Genomic DNA, 22,982 nt, shown 5'->3' on the forward strand with positions numbered 1-22,982 from the left:
CTTCCGTGTCTTTAAGACTTGAATTGTTGGATTGATTTAAAGCAGTTCTATTAAATCCCCTCAGTTTCTTCAATCATTCTCCTAAGGTGTAGTTTTATTTGCACCGATTCATTCCAAAGTGTTTTTCCATCTCAGATGTCTGTAAGGCGTCACAAGAGAGCATCAACAAACACGACCTCTTTGAGTCCTGATGGGAGCCCTCGGACACACTGGGACGTGTGCGGTACTAAATGCCACGCTTGTGCAACATGGACCACATGACAAATTAGCCTCCAGACAAACGACCTGGTCCACTTGGAGGGATTGCGCCACCAACCCCAAAGCTGCGGGCTAAATATTTGTCTTGGGTTGTCTTTGGAATGACTCAAATATTATTCCATCCACCAAACGACTGCGATGCTGCATCTCTGTCAGACAGCACCATCTCCGGTTTCCAACACATCACACTTCAGCTACTTGATCTCAGGCGATTCTTTTTTTGTTTGAGGGTTAATTATGGTGTTTTTTTTCATGGCATCAACAAACCTAAAAAGGCAAACAATGAGCTGATTGAATGTTTAGTATTACATGTGTGGTCTGATGATGCGTATTTCACTTTGGGGCGTGTTTACATGCACATTAGTGTCCTGGCTTTGGGTCTTATTCTGGTTTGGATCACTTTTAGGACACTGTGTTTACACTGAACACGGGAAATTCTTGTGGGCTTGGTGTCCCGGTTTCCAGGCTATGGATCACGTGAGGGAAGCTGATGCGTCTGCCACAGCAGTAGGGTAACCCCAACCATGACGGGGTGTGTGTGCAAGAGTCAATCTGATGGTTTCTTAAAAGTTCACAGGATGATTATTCTGTGTTCTAATTAAAATCATCTGCAGGAAACGCAATGTTCATGAGTTCTAAATTACCTCTTATTTCTTAGAAATTGGCCCCAACCGCAGTGTTTAGTTCTATTTAACCCTTGTCCTATCCTAGGCACTTTAACATTGGGAGTTGGGTCATCTAGACCCACTAGACAGTGCTCTGAACCTTTTTTCTTCAATGATTTGTGATCTTCACTGGTGTCCATGGATTGCATGAAATCTTTCCACCTTTATCCACCTTTGTCATGGTAGGGAGAACACGTCAATGTTAGGGTGGGGTCATAGGATAGCACAAGGGTTTAAATGTTACTAGACACCCAGTAAATGGTTGTAAGTTAGTCTTATAAACATATAAACATTGCTGCTTTTGTGATGTTAATTTAATTATCTTTAAAATTTGATTATAGTTCATTTTAGACATCTTTTAAGAACCTATTCATTCATCATCATTCATCTTCTAAACCCATTTTATCCCTTTCGGGGTCACGCTGCTGCCGGAGCCTATCCCAGCCACTTGTTAGGCAAAGGCGGGGGGACACCCCGGACTGGTTGCCAATCTGTCCTCATGATGGAGGACATATGTATAGAAAACTAAACTTAAAATAGCATTTCTGAGGTTTTCTTTATTCCAATCATTGTGAATCAGGAGCAGACAAAAAAATGCAGTTAGAAGCAGGGTCTAGCAGTGATGTAGGAGCTACAATCGGCAGGCCACAATCCGTGCTCTGCTCGATTCAGATGCATCCACTTGCAGATGACTAGATCCATTTATGTCAGCAACGCTGAGGGGAAGGGGGGGACAGGGTTGCACCATGGCAACAGTCCTGCCTACAACTTAAAGGTAAATTTCAAATCAAACTCCTGCCGCTCTGCAGAAACTATGTCACAGGCTGCAGGTCTTTTTCTTTTATTTTGGCTAAAAACGGCATCATTATTATTAAAAGACCACTGGGACAGACAATAAATTAGTTAGATTGTGTGCTTTGCTCAGATAATCTGTCTGACAGTAAGCCTGTTAAAAGACGGCCTGCACAAATGTGGGACGATCAGCTGCTGCTTGAATCCAGTGAGCAAACAGGATATTCTTTTTAAATAACAAGTAGTATTTAAGAATACTGTGAAACAAAATATCTTCTTTCAACCTTTAAAAAGTTTTTTACTAATACAAATTACTACATATCTGTTTTGGTTCTGGGTTTTAACCTTTCTAGCTGCTTTGAATGACGATGTTGGATTCAACTTTCAGAAACATAATGCATCACTTGAAGTGTTTTTTTTTTAACACTTTGACGCCTGAATTTGTTTCCAGCTCTGAAAAAATGTAGATGACACATTATGGTTATTTTGGAGCCAAATTGTTTGATGAAAATTTGCATCAAATGGTGTCAATGGATTAAATTAGCATCTTTAAACAAATAATTTAAAGATGTGCGTCTTGCACGTCTGCTCCTATATCCTGTCCTCCTAATCCCTCGTGAGTTCAGGCAATTGTAGCAAAGTGGAGCGGCACTCACTCCCTGTGTGCTTATGTGTGTCACAGCAATCCAAGCAGACGCCCACTCCCACCAGATGAGCCTTCGTGTGTCCGAATGTCTGCTGGCATAACCGTCAGTGTGACTGGAGGTGATTTTGATGCACAGATCGCACTAACACGTGTGCATGATGAGCTCACTGTCATCAATCAGCCGACAGTAGCGAGGAAATCTGGGTTTTCCCACAATCTCCTTTCATCAACCGCAAAAAAAAAGACAAATCTGTGCAGGAGTTTAAACAAATGACAAATGAGAATACGGTTAAAATTAAAAACCCTAAAAAATGCTTTCTTCTTTTTTAAATATGTGGAAAAATGTTGTTTATGTGTGACTCAATCTTTTTCCTCCCGTTTTTCCCCACAAATAGACCAACAGAAATGAGATCAGAGGAGTTGGAAAAAATGCAGAAACACACGGAGAGTGGATGTAACTGCTTAACTGTTTCTGACTGTGGGACATGTAAATCCAAATTGTTACCGGATCCACGACTAACCCTTTCTCCTCGATTGCTTGTGACTCCTGGCATTCATGGGGGGGGGGGTTGTACAGTGGCGCTGAAACATCTGAAGGCGTTTGGGTCTGATGTGGTGCAGATCTGACTGTGTCCATGGTTGTGGGTCTGAAATGATCACTCCTGCTGGCTGCTGCTTTGCTCTCTCACAAACTAAAAAAAAAAAAAAAGAATCTTTGACACAAATTCTGCCCGACTCACAGATGTGTACAAACGGCTTCATTTAGTTTTTATTTTGCTCTTTCATGAGCTTGGTTGGCCATGTGTGTACCAGCTGTCCCTTTTTTGAGCACACACATTTACCCCAGTTCCTCACTGAGACCAGAACCAGAATTAAAACCCAAGAAAACCACTTATAATCCTTTAATTTCCTTCTTACTCTAATTACAGTTGCTGCCAAATGATCCCGTCTGAACTGTTTTTGCTCTTTCTATGTTTCTGCTCTCAGGTTCAACGTCTGACAACGTGGAGAGAAAAGCAAAACCCACCATGCCAATGTGGTGTTGATTACTAACAGCAATGAGTCCAAAAGATAGACGGAGGAATATAGACGGGACGGTGGAGGAGGGCCTTTCCATACAAGGAGAAAAAAAATGGAAGGGGAGGAGAAAGCAAAAGAAAGAGAGGGAGAGCAAGGTAACATGAGGAGAATCAGGGAGGAGAGAAATTTGGAAAGCGACATAGTGGGGTAGAAGAGGAGTAAAGGCTGATAAGGCTGCAGTGGTCGAAGTGAGACCGGAGGGGAAGAGGGGGAGCTGTATCCTCCTCGAGCTACTGCTTCTCTGTCACCGGCTGAGTGATCCTACAAGGTGAGGAGAGCACACGCTTCATTCGTTCAATGTTCTTTCAAAATTTCTGCTGGGCTTTTGCTCCAATCAATATTTCTTTTAAAATGTTTAAATAACAATGCTGAGTTTTTGTCAGATGCAGACATTAAAGATGCAAAAGATACTTCCGGTTACATGCAAAACATCCTGTTTTCTACAGGATCAAGCATCTAAAATGTTTGACAGAATCATTTTCTGCAAAAAGAGGATCAAAAATAAAAGTTTGAAGCTGTTTGAATCTGTGCCTTAGACTAATTTTTAAACTCCTTTAGAGTAACGTTGTGATCTCAAGGAATCATCCTCTGATTGGTGAGTTTACGGTGGAAACCTGGATCACCTCATTGTGGATGTTTCCTGACCATCTACATTCACACACACTGCCTTTTCTGCCGCCTGCATTTGACTGTAAATGAACTCTGAGCAAGCCTGATAAAAAAAAAAAAGAAGCAGAAGGATGAATGGATGCATTTTTTTTTCTTGGCAAAAAAAACTCTCCAAACTCATAAAAGTAAAAGGCAAAAATGGAAAATTACCTTCCCACATTTTCCTTGTTAAAAAGAAAAATATGAGTAAACCTCCTGCTGGTTACACAAATCTGTCTTTGCATGCACACCTGAAAGCCTTTGCGTTTGAGCTGGGATGAATTTGTATTTTCTCAGCATGTGGCGGCTGTAAAAGCGCAGCCAAGTGCCCAAAGGGCGGCGGGCTTTATGTTTGGCTCTAGTCCACATTCCCGTGTTTTATTGAGTTTCCAGCCTGTCAAAAAAAACAAACAAACAAAAAAAATTAACCTTTGTGAACTCCATATGAGGGGATAGGATTTTGCCACGCAGTGGTTTCATGAATCCCTCTGTAGGTTGTTGCATGGATGCACCTCTGAATCTGGGAGTTTGCTGATAAAACACAGTTAACAGGACCCATTTCAATGGTTGCAAAGCTTTATTGACCAAAGTTTAAGTGGAGGAGAAGAAAAGAGATCCCATTTGTGTCTGCTTCTAACTTTAAACCATTTTTCTGGTTTCAGGCAACTTTTAAAATGTCTTTATTAGATCACGACTGCAAAAGATATTGACCCTCCTAAATCATCTCCGTTCAGATCAATGCAGTGGTAAAACGGCCATATTTTCATTTTCTGTGATCATCTCACAGGGCGTCCTGCAAAGTTTAGGTAACTTTTTGGATTTTTATGGCGCACTCAAGCCTTCAAACCTGGAGCTGCAAAGTTGGTGATCAGGTAGCTGAGCTTCTAGATCAAAGCTTAGCTCTTTCAGTCTCCGAACTCAAAGGTATTTTTATAGTTTCGCCTGTTAAACTGTACACCAGTTAATATGGAGACGGGAAAATTGATGAAACACTTTGCAATGAATTAGACTGCCTTCATAAAGTTTTGCAGCTATATTGGCAGAGTAACTCTATCTGACCCCTGAAAATAGACCTCAGGGACAATATGCAGCAGGACATGGGTGTTATGTGTGTTGACAGGGTGTGTACATGTGCGTGTCTGTGTGCCGGGGGATTCGCCCAGATTTAACTGTCTGCATTCTGAAGCTGCTTTGGTTATAGTTTAGACGAGAGAAGCAGCTCCGTGTCTTACTTGTAAAAAGGGGCGATTTTATGTTTTATGTTTTATGTTTATGCCTTTATTTTGAAAAAATACAAAAAGTATTTTGTCATCCTGGTGCCTTTAGCCTCGAAAATTTTATGTGAATGAGTTTACATTGCCTCAGACCACCACCAGAGGATCTTTTGACTTTATTTCATCCTTATTTTGATCTCAAATCTCTTAAATAAAGAATTGACCAAATATGACACATTTTTTAGTAATAGACACTCCCTGCTCTTTTGTCCACCTCCTAACTGGAGTGATTGTGATTAAACATGAAGTTTGTGAGCTCCGCAAAGCAGATGGAGCGCATCCATCCTCATGGGTGTCATCTGGTTTGTTTTGTTTTAGGGCGACTCCTGGAACTGACATTCTGGATGAATACGAAGCACTTTGCCCCTGGTCAGAGACAGGGTGTGCGTCAAAATATCCTCAACCTGAATAATAAGGAGGGTGTTTTATGTCGAAGGGTCAACGGGTTCAGGAAGCTTTATTCTTTGATGCACTTTGTTGTGATAGAGATTTCTGGATTGACTTTTATTTTGGTGATTTGCAAAAGAGCGGTGACTTTAAAAGATGCTGCAAGAAAGAGTGAGCGTCCAGGGTTTATGTCCCAAACCAAGCTGATCGAGGAGTAACGCCACTCTTCCCTTCGTTTCAGATGATGTCATCGGAGCGGCAGACCTGCGGTTGGTGGCGGCAGCTGCTCATTGTTCTCGTGAAGCTTTGCCTGGCTTTCGCGGGGCCTTTGCGACCACTCAACGGGACAGAATGCACAGCCAAGAGTCCTGCTTCTTACATTCTAGTCTTTACAGGTCACTGGAGCCCCCAGTCCTTCCCAAAGCAGTATCCACTGTTCCGGCCCCCAGCGCAGTGGTCCAAACTCATAGGTGAGAAGGTCCACCGAGGACAAAGAGAAAATGTGCATCGGACAGCCAACTCTACTTAAGAAGATCTTTGAAGTTCTGAGGTTTCTCCAAATCCCCACACAAACTGGACAAACTGGGTGTTTTTTTCAGGGACATGCAACTGAAAGAAAATCAGAATCTAAATGTTTCAGCTCAGCCACATTTGGATTTTTCTCCAGTTCTTCGATCAGGGCTACAACCCTTCCCTCGTTTCCGCTGGTTTACCACAGTGTTGGCAGCAAAGGCTGTCGCAGTGGTTTCAGGGCGACGGGGGTTGGGGGTGGGTGATGATAGCTAGGGTGTGATGGAGTCAGAAACTCAGAAACAGGAGCAACCTCTTCTCTCCCGGGTTCCTGTTATCGGTTTTCCTCTCCAACCTGTAGACGGCAGATTTTTATATGTGCTCAATATTGACTTGATGAGTGGTCGATCAAAAGTTCTGAGCAGACGATGAGGAATCATCTGAATTTCTTTGTAAGCGTAAAAAAAAAATCTAGGTTTGTTCTCTGAGTGGGGGCATCACTGCAGCATTGTATTGATGGTAGAAAAACACATGACCAATTTAGAAAGGGTAAGTCTGAAGAGCTGGTGGGGCTCAAATGTGAGGTGCTATCAAGTTTCAAGACTTAAATGCAAGAAGGAAATGAGTTTGGGTGGAAATGCAATTAAGTGCACAAGTGGCAGAGGTTTTTGGGGAGGGAAACCCGATAGGGTGCAAAGTGTGCTGGGCAGTTTGAACGCGTGTGGCACATTCACACACATGCCAAGAGCGTTGGAGTCTCAAAGGAATGGTTGTGTGGGTGCGTGCTCTGGAAGCATTTGTCAGCGTGTTTTTGGCCAACCTGTTGGGCCCTCAAACCACCAGCCCTGGCCAGTGCATTGGTTTCAACATGAAGGACTGGCTTAAAGCTGGGCCTGGATTTTGAACTGATTTCATGGACAGTAAAAGGCTCTGTAGTTCTAAACAATGCCAAAAATAAGTATCAATACTGCTTTTAAAAATAGATAAAATAGTTGTCCACCATTTGGCTGCCTGACCTTCCTCCTGGCAGCTTCATTGTGGTCTCAGCAGTCATAGAGGGGGAATATGACCTTGCAATAATACGTTCATATGGACAATTCCTTCAGAATTATCCGTTAAGTGCAGGAAGGAGGAAACAGCCCCAGAAATACGCAGGCCCTGTGGTGGAAATGATCTCAGCGTCTGGCTGAGGCTCTGTGGTGCTTCATTGACATTGACATGCATTCCTGTGAATAAGCATCTCACCCTGGTCCCCCTTTTCTCCTCGATTTCTTGTCTTTTCTTCAGCGGTCAGCCACAATCACCATTTCAGGCTATGGGAGGAGGGCGCTGCAGCCAGTCTAGGGGTGCAGAAGTTTGCCGAACTCGGGTTGACAGTGGAGCTGATGAAGGCGGGCAAAGAGGCCAGGAAGAAACGCACGGTCGGCGCCATGCAGCGAACGGCGGGCATTCCCAACGGCATCGGGCACAGCTCCACAGAGGTGCACATGCAGCCGCGGAGCTCGCTGGTAAGCACAGAAAAAGATCAATAAAAAGGCCAAACTCCTACACAAAAACACACACTTGGTCAGATGCAACAAGTTGCACAAACCATCTGTTTGACCCAGGTGACCCCATAACATCATCCATCCGCTTCAACCAAACATATCACCACCTATTTCCACTAAATCCAGTCAGACTATGTTTAGCCCAGCAGCCACAAACGCCCACATCCATCCTGCTCGGTCTGCTCTCCGTCTGCTCGCCGCCTGTGCCTCTGAACTCTGAGCTCACAAAGCAGGGCTTGAACCCAAGAGGCCTGAAGCCACCAAACTCAGTGACGCATCATGACTGAACTGAAGAGAGCCGTGCTCTGTCCAAGGAACATCTTTCTCTGTCTGAGCTGCACATACGTCACAGATGCACTGCTTTTATGACCCGTTTATGAACCTGTTTACAGTTTTTGAACTTAAGCATTACTTGCTTACAGAACCAGTTCAGTAATTTTTTTAGTACTATAAAAAATGTTCAGAATGAGTGATATTTTGTCTTTTTAGGTTAGAATGGGTGTTTGTAACCTGAGGCTCCAGAGCCACATGCTGCTCTTTTATCCCTCCATTGTGGCTCTTTGGCTTTGAAGAACAATGTTAATGATTTGAATAGACAATGGGTTTGTTAGTTACATTTTGTCATTTAAGTTAATTTTTTTTAAATGAGATGAACTTATAACAGAAAATTAACTATTTTTTTAACCATTCCTGAAATTATAGCAAATTGAGAGACCTTTACCAGTCCTCCAAAATGCTTTTTCATAATTTCTGAAGAGACAGCAGCTGATGTATTCATAGACATTGTTCTGGTTTTAGTTTAAGCTGCTGTTATTTTGACTCACCCAACATAAATAACTTCTGATTCTCCAAAATAAGAGGCTTTACGGTAGTTTTACACAAACAGCAGCACCACCAAAAATGTATTTGGCGGAGCAGGGAGCTTGTGAAATGCCCAGCATATGGTCTACGCCACGAATAAGCTCTTTTGTTAATGACATGTTTTCGTCTGCTCCTGATTTACAACTATTTGGTTAAAGTAATACTCAGAAATGCAATTTTAAGCTCAACTTTGTTGAAATAAATGTCAGAAAAATCATCAGAAAAATGCCACAAGAACATGTTAAAAACACAATTTTCATCAAAGTGGGTCTTAAAGGTGAATAATATACTTAACTGTCTTCAATATTTGTAAAAAGCTGTAGTGTGAAGCTTTATGTTTAGCATGAACATGCTGCACAAGGTCATTTCTCATGATTTTAAAAGCACATTTCCCACAAATCAGCACTCCGATAACAGAATTGTTTTATTTGTAAAATTAAAAAAGGTCTCCATTCAATGAATTAAAAAAATAGATAAAAGGTCATCCTGACTGTTGAAGCCCCTTGCAAGCTGAAGTTTAACACAGACTGCAGGATACCTCAGCTGCTGCAACTGAAGTCTGGGAGCAAAGGTCATGGCAGGAATCCCTTTTTGTGGGGTGGGCTAAATTTGTGGCGAGGATTTAAACAAAGACAAGGGATTTGAGTTATGGTGTGGAGAAAAAACAAAAAAAAAGCATTCTGAGAGTTATGGCACTGCCTGTATTTGCCCAGCCCAGGCTTGCTGATGAATGAGGGGAAAAAGCTTGATATTTGCTGGAGCTTTTAGAAAATTGGTGCACGCCTGACTGAAAGTCTGGTGACCTACATTTGTTTTTTTGGCTCTTTCTCTGCCTGAACCTGAGAGCCCTTTAAAATCAACACAACCCCCTGTCAGAGGGCACCCTCTGTGCGTTAAAAGTTACGATCAGGTTGTCCTGCAGCTATATGATATACGTGTCTGCCCTGAACAAGTCTGTGTCTCTTGCTAGCTCAGCGAGGAAAACAAAAGCACAGCAGTTGTTTGCTCATGCTGACAGAGAATCCCTTCCCTGCTTGACCTGTGCTGGTTTCTCTCTGTTTCTTCTTCAGTGTCCCACATTTGTTTAAAGCTCTCATCTGTTTTCATTTGTTAACAACAAAATCCTCGGTGCAAAATCCCCCCCAAAAATTCCAAACGCATATGATTTGTATCTACATATTCATGAGCATCATCTCGTTGTTTGTTTTGTAACTTGAAACAGACGGGTCATACCAAAGCCATGAGGTTGCAGAGCACGAGAAAGCAGGCAGGGAGCTGCAGCAGGTTGCATATACTGTCTGCTCGTTTTCTCTCCGACAGAGCAGAACGCTTGCAGTGATGAAGACAAAGTGAGAGCGACCTTTTGGAAGCTCCGAGGAACCATCTGCACCAGAGACGTTCTGGTCTATATATCACCAGCACGCATCAGCTCAGTAATGAGCAGTGCATACATTCATTTGTCTCATGAAAATGTTGCTAATTTCTTAGCATGGGAGCACAACAAAATGCTGAACACGTGTTGGTTTGTCAGGGTTTCAGCAGCAGCAGCATCCAGAGTGGAATGCATTTGATCGGATGCACTTCACTAGTCATGATTGAGCACCTCAGTAAGGGCAGATGTTTTGGCAGTTTGCACAAATTACAAAGGAGGGAATAAATTATTTAGGAGAAGTGGTTTTGGCCCGCCATTTGTCAGTAGAGGGAATTTAATTCCACTCGACTGGATTGGGAGTCCAACATTTCACAGACAGACGAATTGTTCAGAATGTCAGTCTGACGGGTCAGAGGGTTTGTTCAAAGGTCAAGCTGTGCCTTCAAAGAGCAGGATGAACATCTTTTACTTAATTCATCCTAGCATATTTACAATAAAAAGTGTAAAGCATGGTAGTGACGGCATAATGGTTTGGGCTTGCTCTACAGCTAAACAGCAGTAATACGAGTCATTCATGAAATTTGGCTAAAATAAAAACCTGATAACGATTTAAAGAAAACCTATAAATTACTATTAGGTAATAAACAAAGGGAGCTGAGGCACAAACATCAATGACAAATACTTTAATGTAAATTCCTAAATAATAATAAAAATGTCGTGTTAGAGATAACCCCTAAAAGAAGGCTTGACAAACTGTTGAACCCACGGCGTAATTACTTCACCTTTCAGTGTTTCTGTATTTCAGCTTGAATTACTGCTAATAAATGCTCATATGGAGATACGTTCTGTACTGATGTTTGTCTGAAGTTTAGGAATTGGCTAAAGTCAGGTGAGATGCCATTTTATCCTTGAGTTCAGGAGAAGGTGAGCATGTGGGCAGATTTAAAAACATTCAAGAAAGAGACAGGAGAGACATTTAAAAAAAAAAGTGTGATAGACCTCTAATAGCTTTCTTTTTGCTCTTTTTCAGACCTTAAAGTCCACTCTGATCATCTTTAGATCTAGTGTAAAAAGGTTCCCAGTGGACTTTTAGTCATGATTAAACTGTTTTTAGCCAAATCAAAAAACCTGTCGTTTTCCAGGACATGGTTTCTGCAGAACAGCAGGATTTCATTAGAAATTCACCTCTGAGTTGTGGGCTGGACCGCAGGACCGCAGACACGAAATAGGCCCCTCCGCACTTCTTATCATCTATTAATTTACACTCTTTCCTGCTATCTTACAGCCCCAACCTAACATTAGCAGTGCAACAAAAAGCAAGTGAGCATTTTGGAGCTGTACAGTTTTGAGTCAGATGCCAGCTCAGACAAGGAAAATTAAGATGTACATGGATCTATTTGTCTGCAAGTAGATGCATCAGAATGGACAGGAGCAGAGTTTTTTCGTCACAACTACAAGCTTTTTCCAACTGCATTTTTTTCATCTGCTCCTGATTCACAACAGTTTCACTAAAGAAATATTCAGAAATGCAATTTCAAGTTTAGTTTCTCTATAAATGTCCTTCATCATAGGAAAAATGCCACAAGAACATGTTAAAAATACCAAAAACGCCATTTCGATCCAAAGTGGGTCTTGAAAACTGATCTTTTGGGACTTTTAGACACAGTAGACTTTCTTTGGATGATTTTCTCCTGCGCTTTGTCCAACTCCAGACTGCACTTCATGATCAATAACCCACATTCCCCTCTCCTAAAGACTCAGCTGGTGTTCTTTAGACTGAGTTACGAGATGCTTTTGTATGTGCTGTAGTCTGGTTATCTGCTGACTCTCTGGCCACTTCCTCTGTGAGGTCACCATCTCCTGAAAACATTTCATCTCACACACTGAGTAACAGGAGATGGCAGACAGATTGAAAGAACCCATATAGGCCCTTCAACCAATGGGTAATAGATTAAACGTCCAAGAGGGTTTTTTAATTTAGACCAGGTTATGGCTGTTTTAAAACAATCACTGAGAGGCGGGGATGTCTTAGGTCATGAGCTTTTTTAGCTTTTGCGGTTTGGGTGAGTTCATCATTGATTTGTTGTGCAGAGTTTTTCCTCACCAGGTTAATGTTTTAACGCTCATAGGACTCCTTTTGTCACATTAGTCATGAACTAATAAAGAAATGTCTGAAACTGTTAAAGCAAGCTCATATTGAGCTACTTTTGTGTTTCCCAGTTTTGACTTCGAGTTTTTTTTTTATTCTTTCCGTTATAATTGCATCTTGTCAACACATTCTCAAATGATATTATTATTAGAACAAAATTACTGTATCTCTGGTTTTACAGATCAGGGCACAGTCGAAAACTATCTGGTGCATCACGTGCAGAAGTTAAACGTTTTTTGGGGGCACATTTGGTACAAACTACTTGTAGGAATTGGTTTATGTCTCTCTCAAAGTTGTTGATGATTTGTGGCTCACTGTTTCTTCAAACTCCAGCCCATTGAGGTTTGCGGGCATGTGCATGGCTCTGTTGAAGTCCTGCCATGGCATTCCAAACAGTTTGAAGTCTGGGTTCTAAGCAGGCCATTGTAAAACTTGAATTATTTTCTTTTCTGTGGCGGGCTGTTGTAGACGTGCTGGTGTGCTTCACACCGTTGACCCAGTTTCAGCAAAGCTCTAGCTACAGGACAAACGGGCTCAAAGTGCACTGATAAATACTTTGGTGACAGTTTCAGATGCATCCATGTTCAACAGGACCATCCACACATCCAACCATCCATTTTCTGAATCTACTTAGAGTCCTCCTCCGATCATCTTTTGAACTACTGTAAAAGCATTCCCAGGGGTCTTTTAATTATGATTATGCCGTTTTTAGACTAAATATGAACGACCTTGGGAGAATTTCATATTCATCCATTTGTGCGAGCTTCCACCTGTGAGCTCCGTTAGGGGTTAGTTTTATACCAGAGGTTTTCGATGAAGATCTTGTTTTTATTATATCTGAATGGAGCCTTATGCCAAACTAAAATCTGGAAAATAAAGCTTTTTCTACTGTTACAGTTGTCTGACTGAAAAAAGAACATGTGTAGTTTTCAAGGATATGCATTGGGGCAAAAAAGGATTTAGTTAGCCACTGATGGTCCAGGTCAAAGATTTTTTTATGGTGTCCTTAGACAGCTCTTTGAACCTGGCCATAGTAGACATTGGAGTGTGACTGTTTGAGGTTGTAGGTATCTTTTATATAGAGAACGAGTTCAAACAGATGCCATTAATACAGGTATAGAGTGGAGGACAGAGGATCATCTTACAGAAGAAGTGACAGGTATGTCTGTGAGAGCCAGAAATCTGGCTTAATTGCAGGTGACCAAATAATAAATAATTTTCCACCATGATTTGCAAATAAATTCTTGAAGAATCCAACAATGGATTTTCAGTATTTTTTCTCATTTTGTCTCTTATAGTTGAGGTATACCTAGTGGGAGAACTTTCACAATTGCCCCTCTGTAGTATCTGCATAGAAGCAGTAAGGCAAGGCAAGGCAAGTTTATTTGTATAGCACAATTCGTACACAAAGTAATTCAAGGTGCTTCACAAAACAGAAAAATGCATTAAAATCACAATACATCATAGAAATAATCAACATAAAATTTACTTTAAAAGAAAAGAAAAAAAAAAGATTTAAAAAGAAAGGAAGGAAAGAAAAGTGCAGATAGGACCTTTCAGTCATATACACGGCTAAACAGAAATGTTTTAAGTCTAGATTTGAACATGAACACAGAAGAGGCCTGTCTTACGCCTTCAGGGAGGCTGTTCCAGATTTTAGCTGCAGAATATTGAAACGCTGATTCCCCTTGTTTAGTTCTGACTCTGGGAATCAACAGGAGGCCGGCCCCTGAGGTCCTCAGAGTACGAGATGGTTCATATGGCACTAACATGTCAGAGATGTACTTTGGTGCTCGGCCATGGAGAGACTTGTACACAAGCAGAGCTGCTTTGAAGTCTATTCTTTGAGGTACAGGGAGCCAGTGCAAAGACCTGAGCACAGGACTAATGTGATCATACTTCCTGGTTTTGGTCAGGACTCGAGCAGCAGCATTCTGGATGTACTGAAGCTGTTTTACAGCTCGTTTGGAGAGGCCGGTGAGCAGGCCGTTACAGTAGTCTAACCTACTGGAGACAAATGCATGAATAAGTATCTCCAGGTCTCGCTTTGAGATTATGTTTTTGATTTTGGCAATGTTTTTCAGGTGGTAAAATGCCGCTGATGTTACTGACTTGATATGGCTGTTAAAGTTCAGGTCAGAGTCCATGATTACCCCTAGATTTCTGACTTGATTTGAGGGTTTAAGAGACAGAGAATGAAGGTAGCTGCTGACAATTTCTCTTTGTTTCTGTGGGCCAAAAACAATAACTTCGGTCTTGTCTGAGTTTAGCTGGAGAAAGTTGTTCTGCATCCACGCACTGATCTGTTGGAGGCAGTGGCTGAGTGAATCCACCGGCCCATATTCACCTGTTGTCAGTGACACATAGATCTGAGTATCATCTGCATAGTTGTGATAAGAAATGTTATTACTGCGTATTAACTGCCCTAGTGGCAGCATGTAGAGGTTGAACAGAAGGGGTCCCAGGATCGATCCCTGGGGCACACCACAATTCAAGCCCATGTAGTCTGAGACACAACTCCCAATTTCAACAAAATATTTCCTGTCTTCCAGATAAGACTTGAGCCAACTTAGGGCAGATCCAGAGATGCCAACCCAGTCTTGGAGTCTGTGCAAAAGGATCCCATGATCAACAGTATCAAGTAGTTCATCAGAAATTTCCGTCTGAGTTGTGGACGGGACTGTTGGCGAGGAGCAACCCCGCTCCTCTTCCCCTCCCCATTACTGAGAGCTTTCTGTTTACAAGCTCTCCTGCTAGCTTACAGCCCCTTACAATCTCAACCTAACAGTACAGGTACAACAAAAATGGTGAGCAGTATTGGAGCTATCCAGACGTATAGTTTTGAGCCAAAAACCAGCTCAGAAGAGGAAAAGGAAGACCTACATGGATCTGTTTGACTGCAAGTTGGTGCATCAGAATGGAGCAGAGCAGGGAGCTTATGGCTTCTATGTCGCAACAACAACTTTTTCCAAGGTCATTTTTTTCGTTTGCTCCTGGTTTACAACAAAATGTCAGAAAATGCAATTTCAAGCCTAATTTTCTTAATATATGTCCTCCATCATGTGAAAAATGTCACAATACCATGTTAAAAACACAATTTTCATTGGGTCTTCAATCTCTGTCAGGGTCACAGGGTTGCTGGAGCCTATCCTCAGCTACTGCTGAGTGTTTCCAGTCTATCAAAGGGCTTCACTGTAAACTACCACAGTCATTTTTCTGCTAAATGATTCCCAATGTAAAGCTGTCCATCACCATATTCGACAGAATTGATGACATTTTTGTGCCGAAAACACAGCTTCATGCCCTGAAGTCGACCCCTCAGGTCTGCTCTCTTCCTGAAGTTTGATGAGCCCTTTGTCCAAGCAACCACTCAAAGCAATTAATACTTTGCTGAATTTTTCCAAGTGTGTTGTCATAACCCCTCACATTTGGCACATTGACAGATGTCCGACATGGATGATGTTTCTTTGGATCGTTCCTCAAGCTCTGCACGCTTTAACCTTGGCATGAACTTCCAACAACTGGGAACTGTCCTGGAATAACTTCCATCCATGACTACATTTTCTAACCACAGAAAAATTGTCTTGAACCCATTTGTAGCTGCTCATGCAACCCCTCCTGTGTTTTTAAGCATCATTAGGACGGTAGCGCACGTCTTTCCTTTTTTGGCACGGTTTCATGTGATTATGTGTGTGTGAGCATTACTGCCATTTAACCTCTTAACACAGTGTAGCTTCATCGATTTTTTTCAAAGATAATTTTTAATGGAGGGGTTTAAAAACTGCTTCTGAAACCTCTTAGACTGTGTTTTTAGTAAGCACAAAGGGAATTCGGACACAACCTATGTCTTCATTTCTTTCACATTTTTTGAAAATGGGGAGCGATGAGATTGGATTCTGTTGACAAAATACCTTTTTTTTGGTCATATTTGAAAAAGACAAATATTGAAATGAAATGAGTTTTGTTCTTCTTCTACATTCTTAATATTTAAAATCATTTATACCTGCTATAATTTGTGTCAGCACGGTCATTTCAACAGCTTCTCCATCTCATTTTTCGAATTAACCCTTGTGCTATCCTAGGCACTTTAACATTGGGAGTTGGGTCATCTAGACCCAATAGACAGTGCTCTGAACCTTTTTTCTTCAATGATTTGTGATCTTCACTGGTGTCCATGGATTACATGAAATCTTTCCACCTTTATCCACCTTTGTCATGGTTGGGATAACACATCAATGTATGGGTGGGGTCATCTAAGATAGCACAAGGGCTAAAAAGCTTAATTTCTTCTGAAAACTGAGGCTCTGCTTCTCTGTGATCAACAGTTGTCCCTGATGGTGAAGATGATCCCCAGTCCTGACTGGTTTGTTGGTGTGAACAGTCTGAACCTATGCGAGGGTAACCACTGGAAACAGGAAGTGACGGTCAACCTCCAGCCTTACGATGCGGGGACCAACAGCGGGTTCACTTTTTCCTCCCCCAAATTCCCCACCAGCCCGCCAGAAAACATCTCAAAGGTACAAGATGGTCATCTGCTTCTTCTCTAGGTTGTTTTATGAAGACAAAGGGTGAACTTTTTTCTATTCTTAAAATAAATACCCAGTATGGCAGGAGGACGGACTTCTTCACTGTCTCTTAGTAAATAATTGCTTGGCAGAACTTGTGTCTGACCTGAAGTGATTTGACTAAGAAGGGCCTCACTTACATAACCAGCCATCCATCCTTTCCACTTATGTGTTTCAGAGTAAGCCTAATGTGTTTTTTTTTTGTGTGTGTGTAAGAATCTGCTGGTTCTTCTGACAAATCTTTCTTCTCTGGTTTGCTCAGATCACATCTCAGGTGCCAAACCATCCGGCCAACTCCTTCTACTACCCTCGCCTAAAGGAGCTTCCGGCCATAGCCAGCATAAAAATCACCCGGCAGCACCGATCAGCCAACCGCCAAACCGTGCTGTCTAACCACATTCTGCCAAACTCCATCAGTCCTCGTCGTTTCTCGGGTAAGGTCACGGGGAACACTTTATTGTTGGTTCAACTTTTACTTAAAATGTTTCAAATATTAGAAGGTGTTGTTGGCGGGGATTACAGAGCTGAGCAGTAAAAAAAAAAAAAAAACACAAACAGTATCCTGGTGCAGTTTTTATAAAGTCCTTAAAGACCCACTCTGATGCTTTTGCTGTTCTTGTGGCATTTTTCTCATGACATACGGGATAAAAGGAAAACTTTGCTGAGAATTCTATTTCTGAAGATTTCTTTCTTAAAATCTTAGTGAATTCAGAGCAGACGCAGAAGAAGCAACAGTCGGGGGGGGGTCGCAAGATCTCTGGTCCGCCCTGCAGAAACTATGTCCTTTAAACCACACAGACTTTTTGATTTGGGCCAAAAACGGCATAATCATATTTCAAAGACACTGTTGGACCACTTTTAAAATAGATCAAAGGATGATAAGAGACTGCCTTTAAGATGGATTTTACTTGCTTAGTGCAACAAGAGAGTTCACCAAAAAGCAAAAAATCCAAGGAAATGGTAAATGGTGTATACTTGTATAGCGCTTTACTACCTTCCTTGAAGGCCCAAAGTGCTTTACAGTCACAGCCCCATTAACCCATACACATTGACACACTGATGGTGGCTCCCCTGCTGAACACTGGCGCCAACCTACAACCACCAGCGGTAATCTGGGGATCTGGGAACTTTGACAAAATGGGTGGGCAAGGCGGGAACCGAACCACCAATCTTCCGATCAGAGGTTGACTGCCCTACCTTTGCACCACGGCCACCCCTTGAAACGAACTCCTGTGCAGACCAAACGTGCTCTGGTGTCCTGTAACATCGAAGAAAATTTAAGTATTTGAATAAAATTGTTACAAAAGAGTGTTGAATGGGTATTAACAGTTCTAATCGCTTGTATCTCAACACAGAGACACCTCTAGACTGTGAAGTCTCTCTTTGGTCCTCCTGGGGTCTGTGTCTGGGTCCCTGCTCCAGGGGCGGCATTCGCCACCGCACACGCTACATCCTCCTGCGACCAGCCAATGCCGGGAGTCCCTGCCCTGAACTGGAAGAGCAGGCTGAATGCGTCCCATACAGCTGTATGAAGAATCGTCAGTAACCCACGAAACAGCAGGAGCACCAACGAAGCCCTGCTCAATGCTCTGACTTTGTTGTTCTCTGCTGGAGCAGAGGCCTGTTTCACTGTTGCTACAGGAAGCTGTCAAAGGTTCAAACCTGCAGCGTTGATGGTCAAACTGTGGGTGTCCTTCATTGACAGAAAGGACAAAATAAAGATGGTCTTCGATGATATTCAGGGTATTGGTAATAGTTTCAATGTTTTGTGGAATAACAAAATTATTATAAAGATTAGAGAATGTCCAAAATGTAAAGAAAGCAGAATGCTTTCAGCTCTGTTCTAGGCTGAACATTTAGAGAATGAATGAAAAAATCTAGCAAAAGTTTCAATCAGAACTTTTCAGTTCTTTCGTCAAGATTTGCTCACGATTGACAGTTTTCATTCAAAATGTAGGCCAATACTGGCTGAGGCTCATGGTAAAATCTTACATACGAAAGGCACGCATGCGCACACATAACTGCACATAGAAGTCCTTGCACATATTGCATACAATTGCAGGCAGACAAGTGTTGGGTTACACAGATAACCTAAAAACATGTGGCTTGTGAAGCTCTTTCAATAAAACCTGACCACTAAATCAACATACCGGAAATGGGGACAACCTATTTTAGAACAGAATATAGTGAAAAACAAATCATAATTGAGAATTGATATCTTTTGATGTTTTGTTGAAGAATTTTTGTACATACTGTAAAGTGTATTTAATCCTGTATTACTCCTGAATAAACATGGAGCTGTTTTTCAACTAGAAAACATAAATGCAGCATTTTCATTATAACATTTTTGAATAAAGATCAGACTTTAATGATGAAAAAAAACTGAATTTAATAAATCCAATAAAATAAGTAGAACCCAGATGTATTATTATATGTATGAACTTGGACATACAGTTCTGTCTTTACAACCAAATACACTGAACACAATAAGCATTTACAGACACATGTCTGAATCCATAAATAATATGAAATAGTTGTAGTGCATCATTAAAAGTCACAAAAACATTTATTTAGATATATAAATGGTAAACATTTAATATATAATGCATGTCTTTACCACTGTTTTTGTTCTGGCTGAGCCCTCCTAAGAATGATTGGCTCAAGACTTTTTCATGTAAACAGTATTTAAAGGCAATGCACAGGCCTTGCAATAGCTGTGATTTTAGTGAAATATCACCAACTAGTGGTCATAGTTGGTAAATCATCAAACTCGCCTTGTAATGAATAGAAAAAGAAACGTCATTGTATAATAAATTATACTGTAGTTACTAAACACATTTTTAACAGGTTTTCCATCTACAGCTATTTGTTTATTTGTGTTTAGATCAAATTTAAATAATAAAAATGTAATGTAAAAAGTCCTGCAATTATTAGTATTTATTTGTATACAATTAAAGTAAGCAAATAAATATAAGCGGATGAGTAATAAATAATTAGAAATACTAATGTTTTATTATTTTTACATTTTTTACATTTTACATTTTACAGCCATCACTTCGTGCATTGTGAGAACTTGATGAGCGTGTCCGGCCGCTAGATGTCGCTGTTTCATTATGTGATCCCTCTCCGCAGTGCTGCCAGTCTACGAGGAGGAGTGCGTTTGATTGTTGCAGGGCTCAATGGCGGACAGAGCAGGATAGTCGTGTTGATACCGAGGACAAAAACGTTTCGACTGGGTGAATTCTTTGCGTGGGCTCGGTCCCCCGCTTGCCCCCGGGTAAAACGGCCGAACGATCTTCTTTGTGCATGAACATTTGACACAAAGCCGACGCAGGTTTTTTGCTTTTGTACTCACCTTAGCTGTCTTGAGTTCCTATCCCAAACGGAGAAGTTAAAACTGCTCATGGTAGCTCGTTAGAGGGAGCTAGCCTATTTTTTTCCCTAGCCAACCATGGGGGAGTCGCTCGAATTGATCGGGAAGCGTCTGCTTTTGCTCCTTGACGACGGCAGGTCCGCGAATGTGTCCGAGCCGGAGCAGGCTGCATGGGCCCGGGACTGGCTCCGTGGAACGGTTCGAGCTGTTAGCTTAATCGGCCTTAACGCCTCGGAGGTTGGCGGAGAAGAAGCGACAACAACAACCACTTCTGCAGGGCTGACGGTCAGTATTTACATACAAGCGAAGCTTAGTATTACATATCCGAAGGCTCGCTAACATTCTCTAATGTATCATTTTAAACTTTTGTTTTGCTATACTTTAACATGAATCCACTAGTTTATTGCGACAAGTGCTGCTAGACGTGTTATCGTGTACATTAGCGGCTACATGTTTTCGCTAGCTATCAGCTGCCGTCATACGGGAAAACAAAACTCGAGGCCGGGGATTTTCAGGCCTTTGCTTTGTTCTCTTTTTACCTGTGTGACATGTACATTAACAGCATCCCCCATAATATTTGTCAATCAATTTCACACACCACCTAGATGATTATTCTTGCCCTATTATAATTTATGATTGATTTAGATAAAATGGCAGGAGGTTAGTAAGTGGCTGGTTTCGCCCTAAACCAACGACATACTAGTCCTGGGTTAGGCCTTTGGGTTCTTGAAGGGAGATGACCAAATGGCTCGCTTTTCTGGTGGGTCCAAATTACTAAACTGTTGCTCCAGGTGGGATATAATACCACAAAATATATCAGGAATATCACCATTTAATGAAAGCCTCCTTTGTAATGCTTTAGTAATGCCTGACCTACATAATAGCTGCAAGTTCACCCTAAGTTACCATCAACCCTTTTTTTAAGTGTAAATGTTTAGGGGGGATTTGTGTTAATCTAAAACTACCTTTAAACATAGAAGGACTGGTTTTAGTATAGTTTACTGTAGAATAAACAAACTAAAGTGGTTAGATTTTATAATATCATTATCAATGAAACTGTTTACTTGAATCTGTTGAAAGATTAGCTCTAATTCAACTTTTTTTTTAAGTATTTCCATGTTATTGTTCTAAAGCAGCACTATTTAAAGCCCCACTCCAATCATCTTTTAATCTTTTGATTTTTTTTGTAGTATTCCCAGTGGTCTTTTTAATATGATTCTGCTGTTTATAGCCAAAATCTGAAAACCTGTAGCATTTTCTGGGACATAGGTTTTGTAGAGCAACTGTAGTTTACAGTGTTCCCCCGCTTTTTTGCGTTTCAATATTCGCGGTTTCTCGTATTCAGATTTTGTTTTTTTTTATCACTTGCCTCCTCTGGTTCATCACAAAAAGATAATTAAAACGCTTGGATGAGACTTTTGCGTCTAAAGGAGGTGCTGCCGGGGAGCGGCGATGAAGAGGACACCAGCTTTTTTTATTACTGGCTTATGAGAATCATTTCACAGCTATTTCCACCGGTTCCTAAATTCCTGCGATAACCGAAGTTTGTGCTCCTTCACGGAGAAATGACATCAGTGGACTCTGAAACAACCAGAAAATATCCTGAAACACTGAATAAGAGAGAATAATTATTATGGGGAACAATTATCAACCGGATGAATGAATGACTGATTAAGACCGGCCTCTTGTGGAAGAAGATGCCCCCTCGCACTTAACTGATATGGGAGGAAGCACTGGCTCCTGGTTTTAAGACACAGAGAGAAACTCCTAATGTGGGTTATAAAGTAAAGCTGTACTGTACAGTCAATTGCTCTTAATTAAGAAAAAAGCTATTTTGAGCAGTATTTCAATGCTCTTAAATGTTCTACAAAGCCTTTGGTGAGTAAGGATCGTGACGGACATTCTTCGGCCGGGGTGGTTCTCTGTATATTCGCGGGTGTCTCTGGTCCTTAACCCCCACAAATATGGGGGCATACTGTATTAGAAATTTACCTCTGTGTTTTTCGCAGGACTGTTGGCGCAGAGTAAGCCCACCCCCATTTCCTATCATCCCTCTATTTACACTTTCTGACTAGCTTACACTGCCTCAAACCTCAATCTAACGTTACCAGTCCAAAAAAAAATAGCAAGCAGTATTGAAGCTATCCAGCCATACAGTTTTGAGCTAGATGCCGACTCAAATGAGTAAAACAAAGACATACATGGATCTATTTGTCTGCAAGTGGATGCATCACAAAGGAGCGAAGCAGGGAGCTTGTGGCTTGCCGTAGTATCTTCTATGTCACAGCTTCAGGCCTTTTCCAACTTAATTTTTTTGTCTGCTCGGGATTCACCACGATTTGACTAAAGAAATACTCAATAACTTTAAGCTTAACTTTCGTTATATGTCTCCCCCATTATGAGAAAAATGCCACAAGAACATGTTAAAAACACCCAAAACACAATTTTCATTAAGGTTTGAAGACGATGCAGGAAAATTCAGGTATAACTTCACATTTTGTCTCTCTGAGTTTCTTTTATTTTTCTGAAAGAGTTCTCGTGATAACAAAAGGAAAAAAAGTTTTTTGTTATAACCCTTTTGGACATCTGTATGTTTACAACACATTATGATAGCCAATGATAAAAAAAAATAAAAATAGGACTGTTTTGAAAATTCCCCTCTTAATGTATTAACAAGTTAACTAAGAGTTTAGGAATTTATTTATTTTTTGCAAGTGATAATGTACAAAATAATACTGATGTTGTGAAATGTGAAAAGTTGTATTGTGATTTGATTTTGATTTGATTTGAAATAGTTTATATCAAGCAATCAAATAAGAATAATACACAAAAACAATACAGTCATCAGTCATACA

The 22,982-nt window shown here is 41.2% G+C and overlaps 2 protein-coding genes across 3 annotated transcripts in view; both read left to right on the forward strand.

Moving 5' to 3' along the window:
- The first annotated feature begins 2,718 nt into the window (after window positions 1–2,718).
- On the forward strand, window positions 2,719–19,077 carry LOC101163419 (spondin-2). The gene is made up of 6 exons (XM_004073327.4): window positions 2,719–3,709; window positions 5,992–6,220; window positions 7,548–7,768; window positions 16,515–16,706; window positions 17,017–17,188; window positions 18,110–19,077. The coding sequence occupies exons 2-6, from the start codon at window positions 5,992–5,994 to the stop codon at window positions 18,298–18,300; spliced, it is 1,005 nt and encodes a 334-aa protein (XP_004073375.1). The 5' UTR covers window positions 2,719–3,709; the 3' UTR covers window positions 18,301–19,077.
- An 822-nt stretch (window positions 19,078–19,899) lies between these two features.
- Window positions 19,900–22,982, forward strand: part of kdm3b (lysine demethylase 3B) — a 33,729-nt gene continuing 30,646 nt past the window's right edge. Inside the window, exon 1 of one of the 2 annotated variants that reach the window (XM_004073483.4) lies at window positions 19,900–20,412. In XM_004073483.4, coding sequence (XP_004073531.1) covers window positions 20,206–20,412 — 207 coding nt within the window. In that variant the 5' untranslated portion in view covers window positions 19,900–20,205. The remainder of the gene's footprint in view (window positions 20,413–22,982) is intronic. The other variant, XM_011480268.3, reaches the window with a different exon arrangement.

The sequence above is a fragment of the Oryzias latipes genome, chromosome 10, assembly GCF_002234675.1.
Source record: "Oryzias latipes chromosome 10, ASM223467v1".
NCBI classification, from domain to species: domain Eukaryota; kingdom Metazoa; phylum Chordata; class Actinopteri; order Beloniformes; family Adrianichthyidae; genus Oryzias; species Oryzias latipes.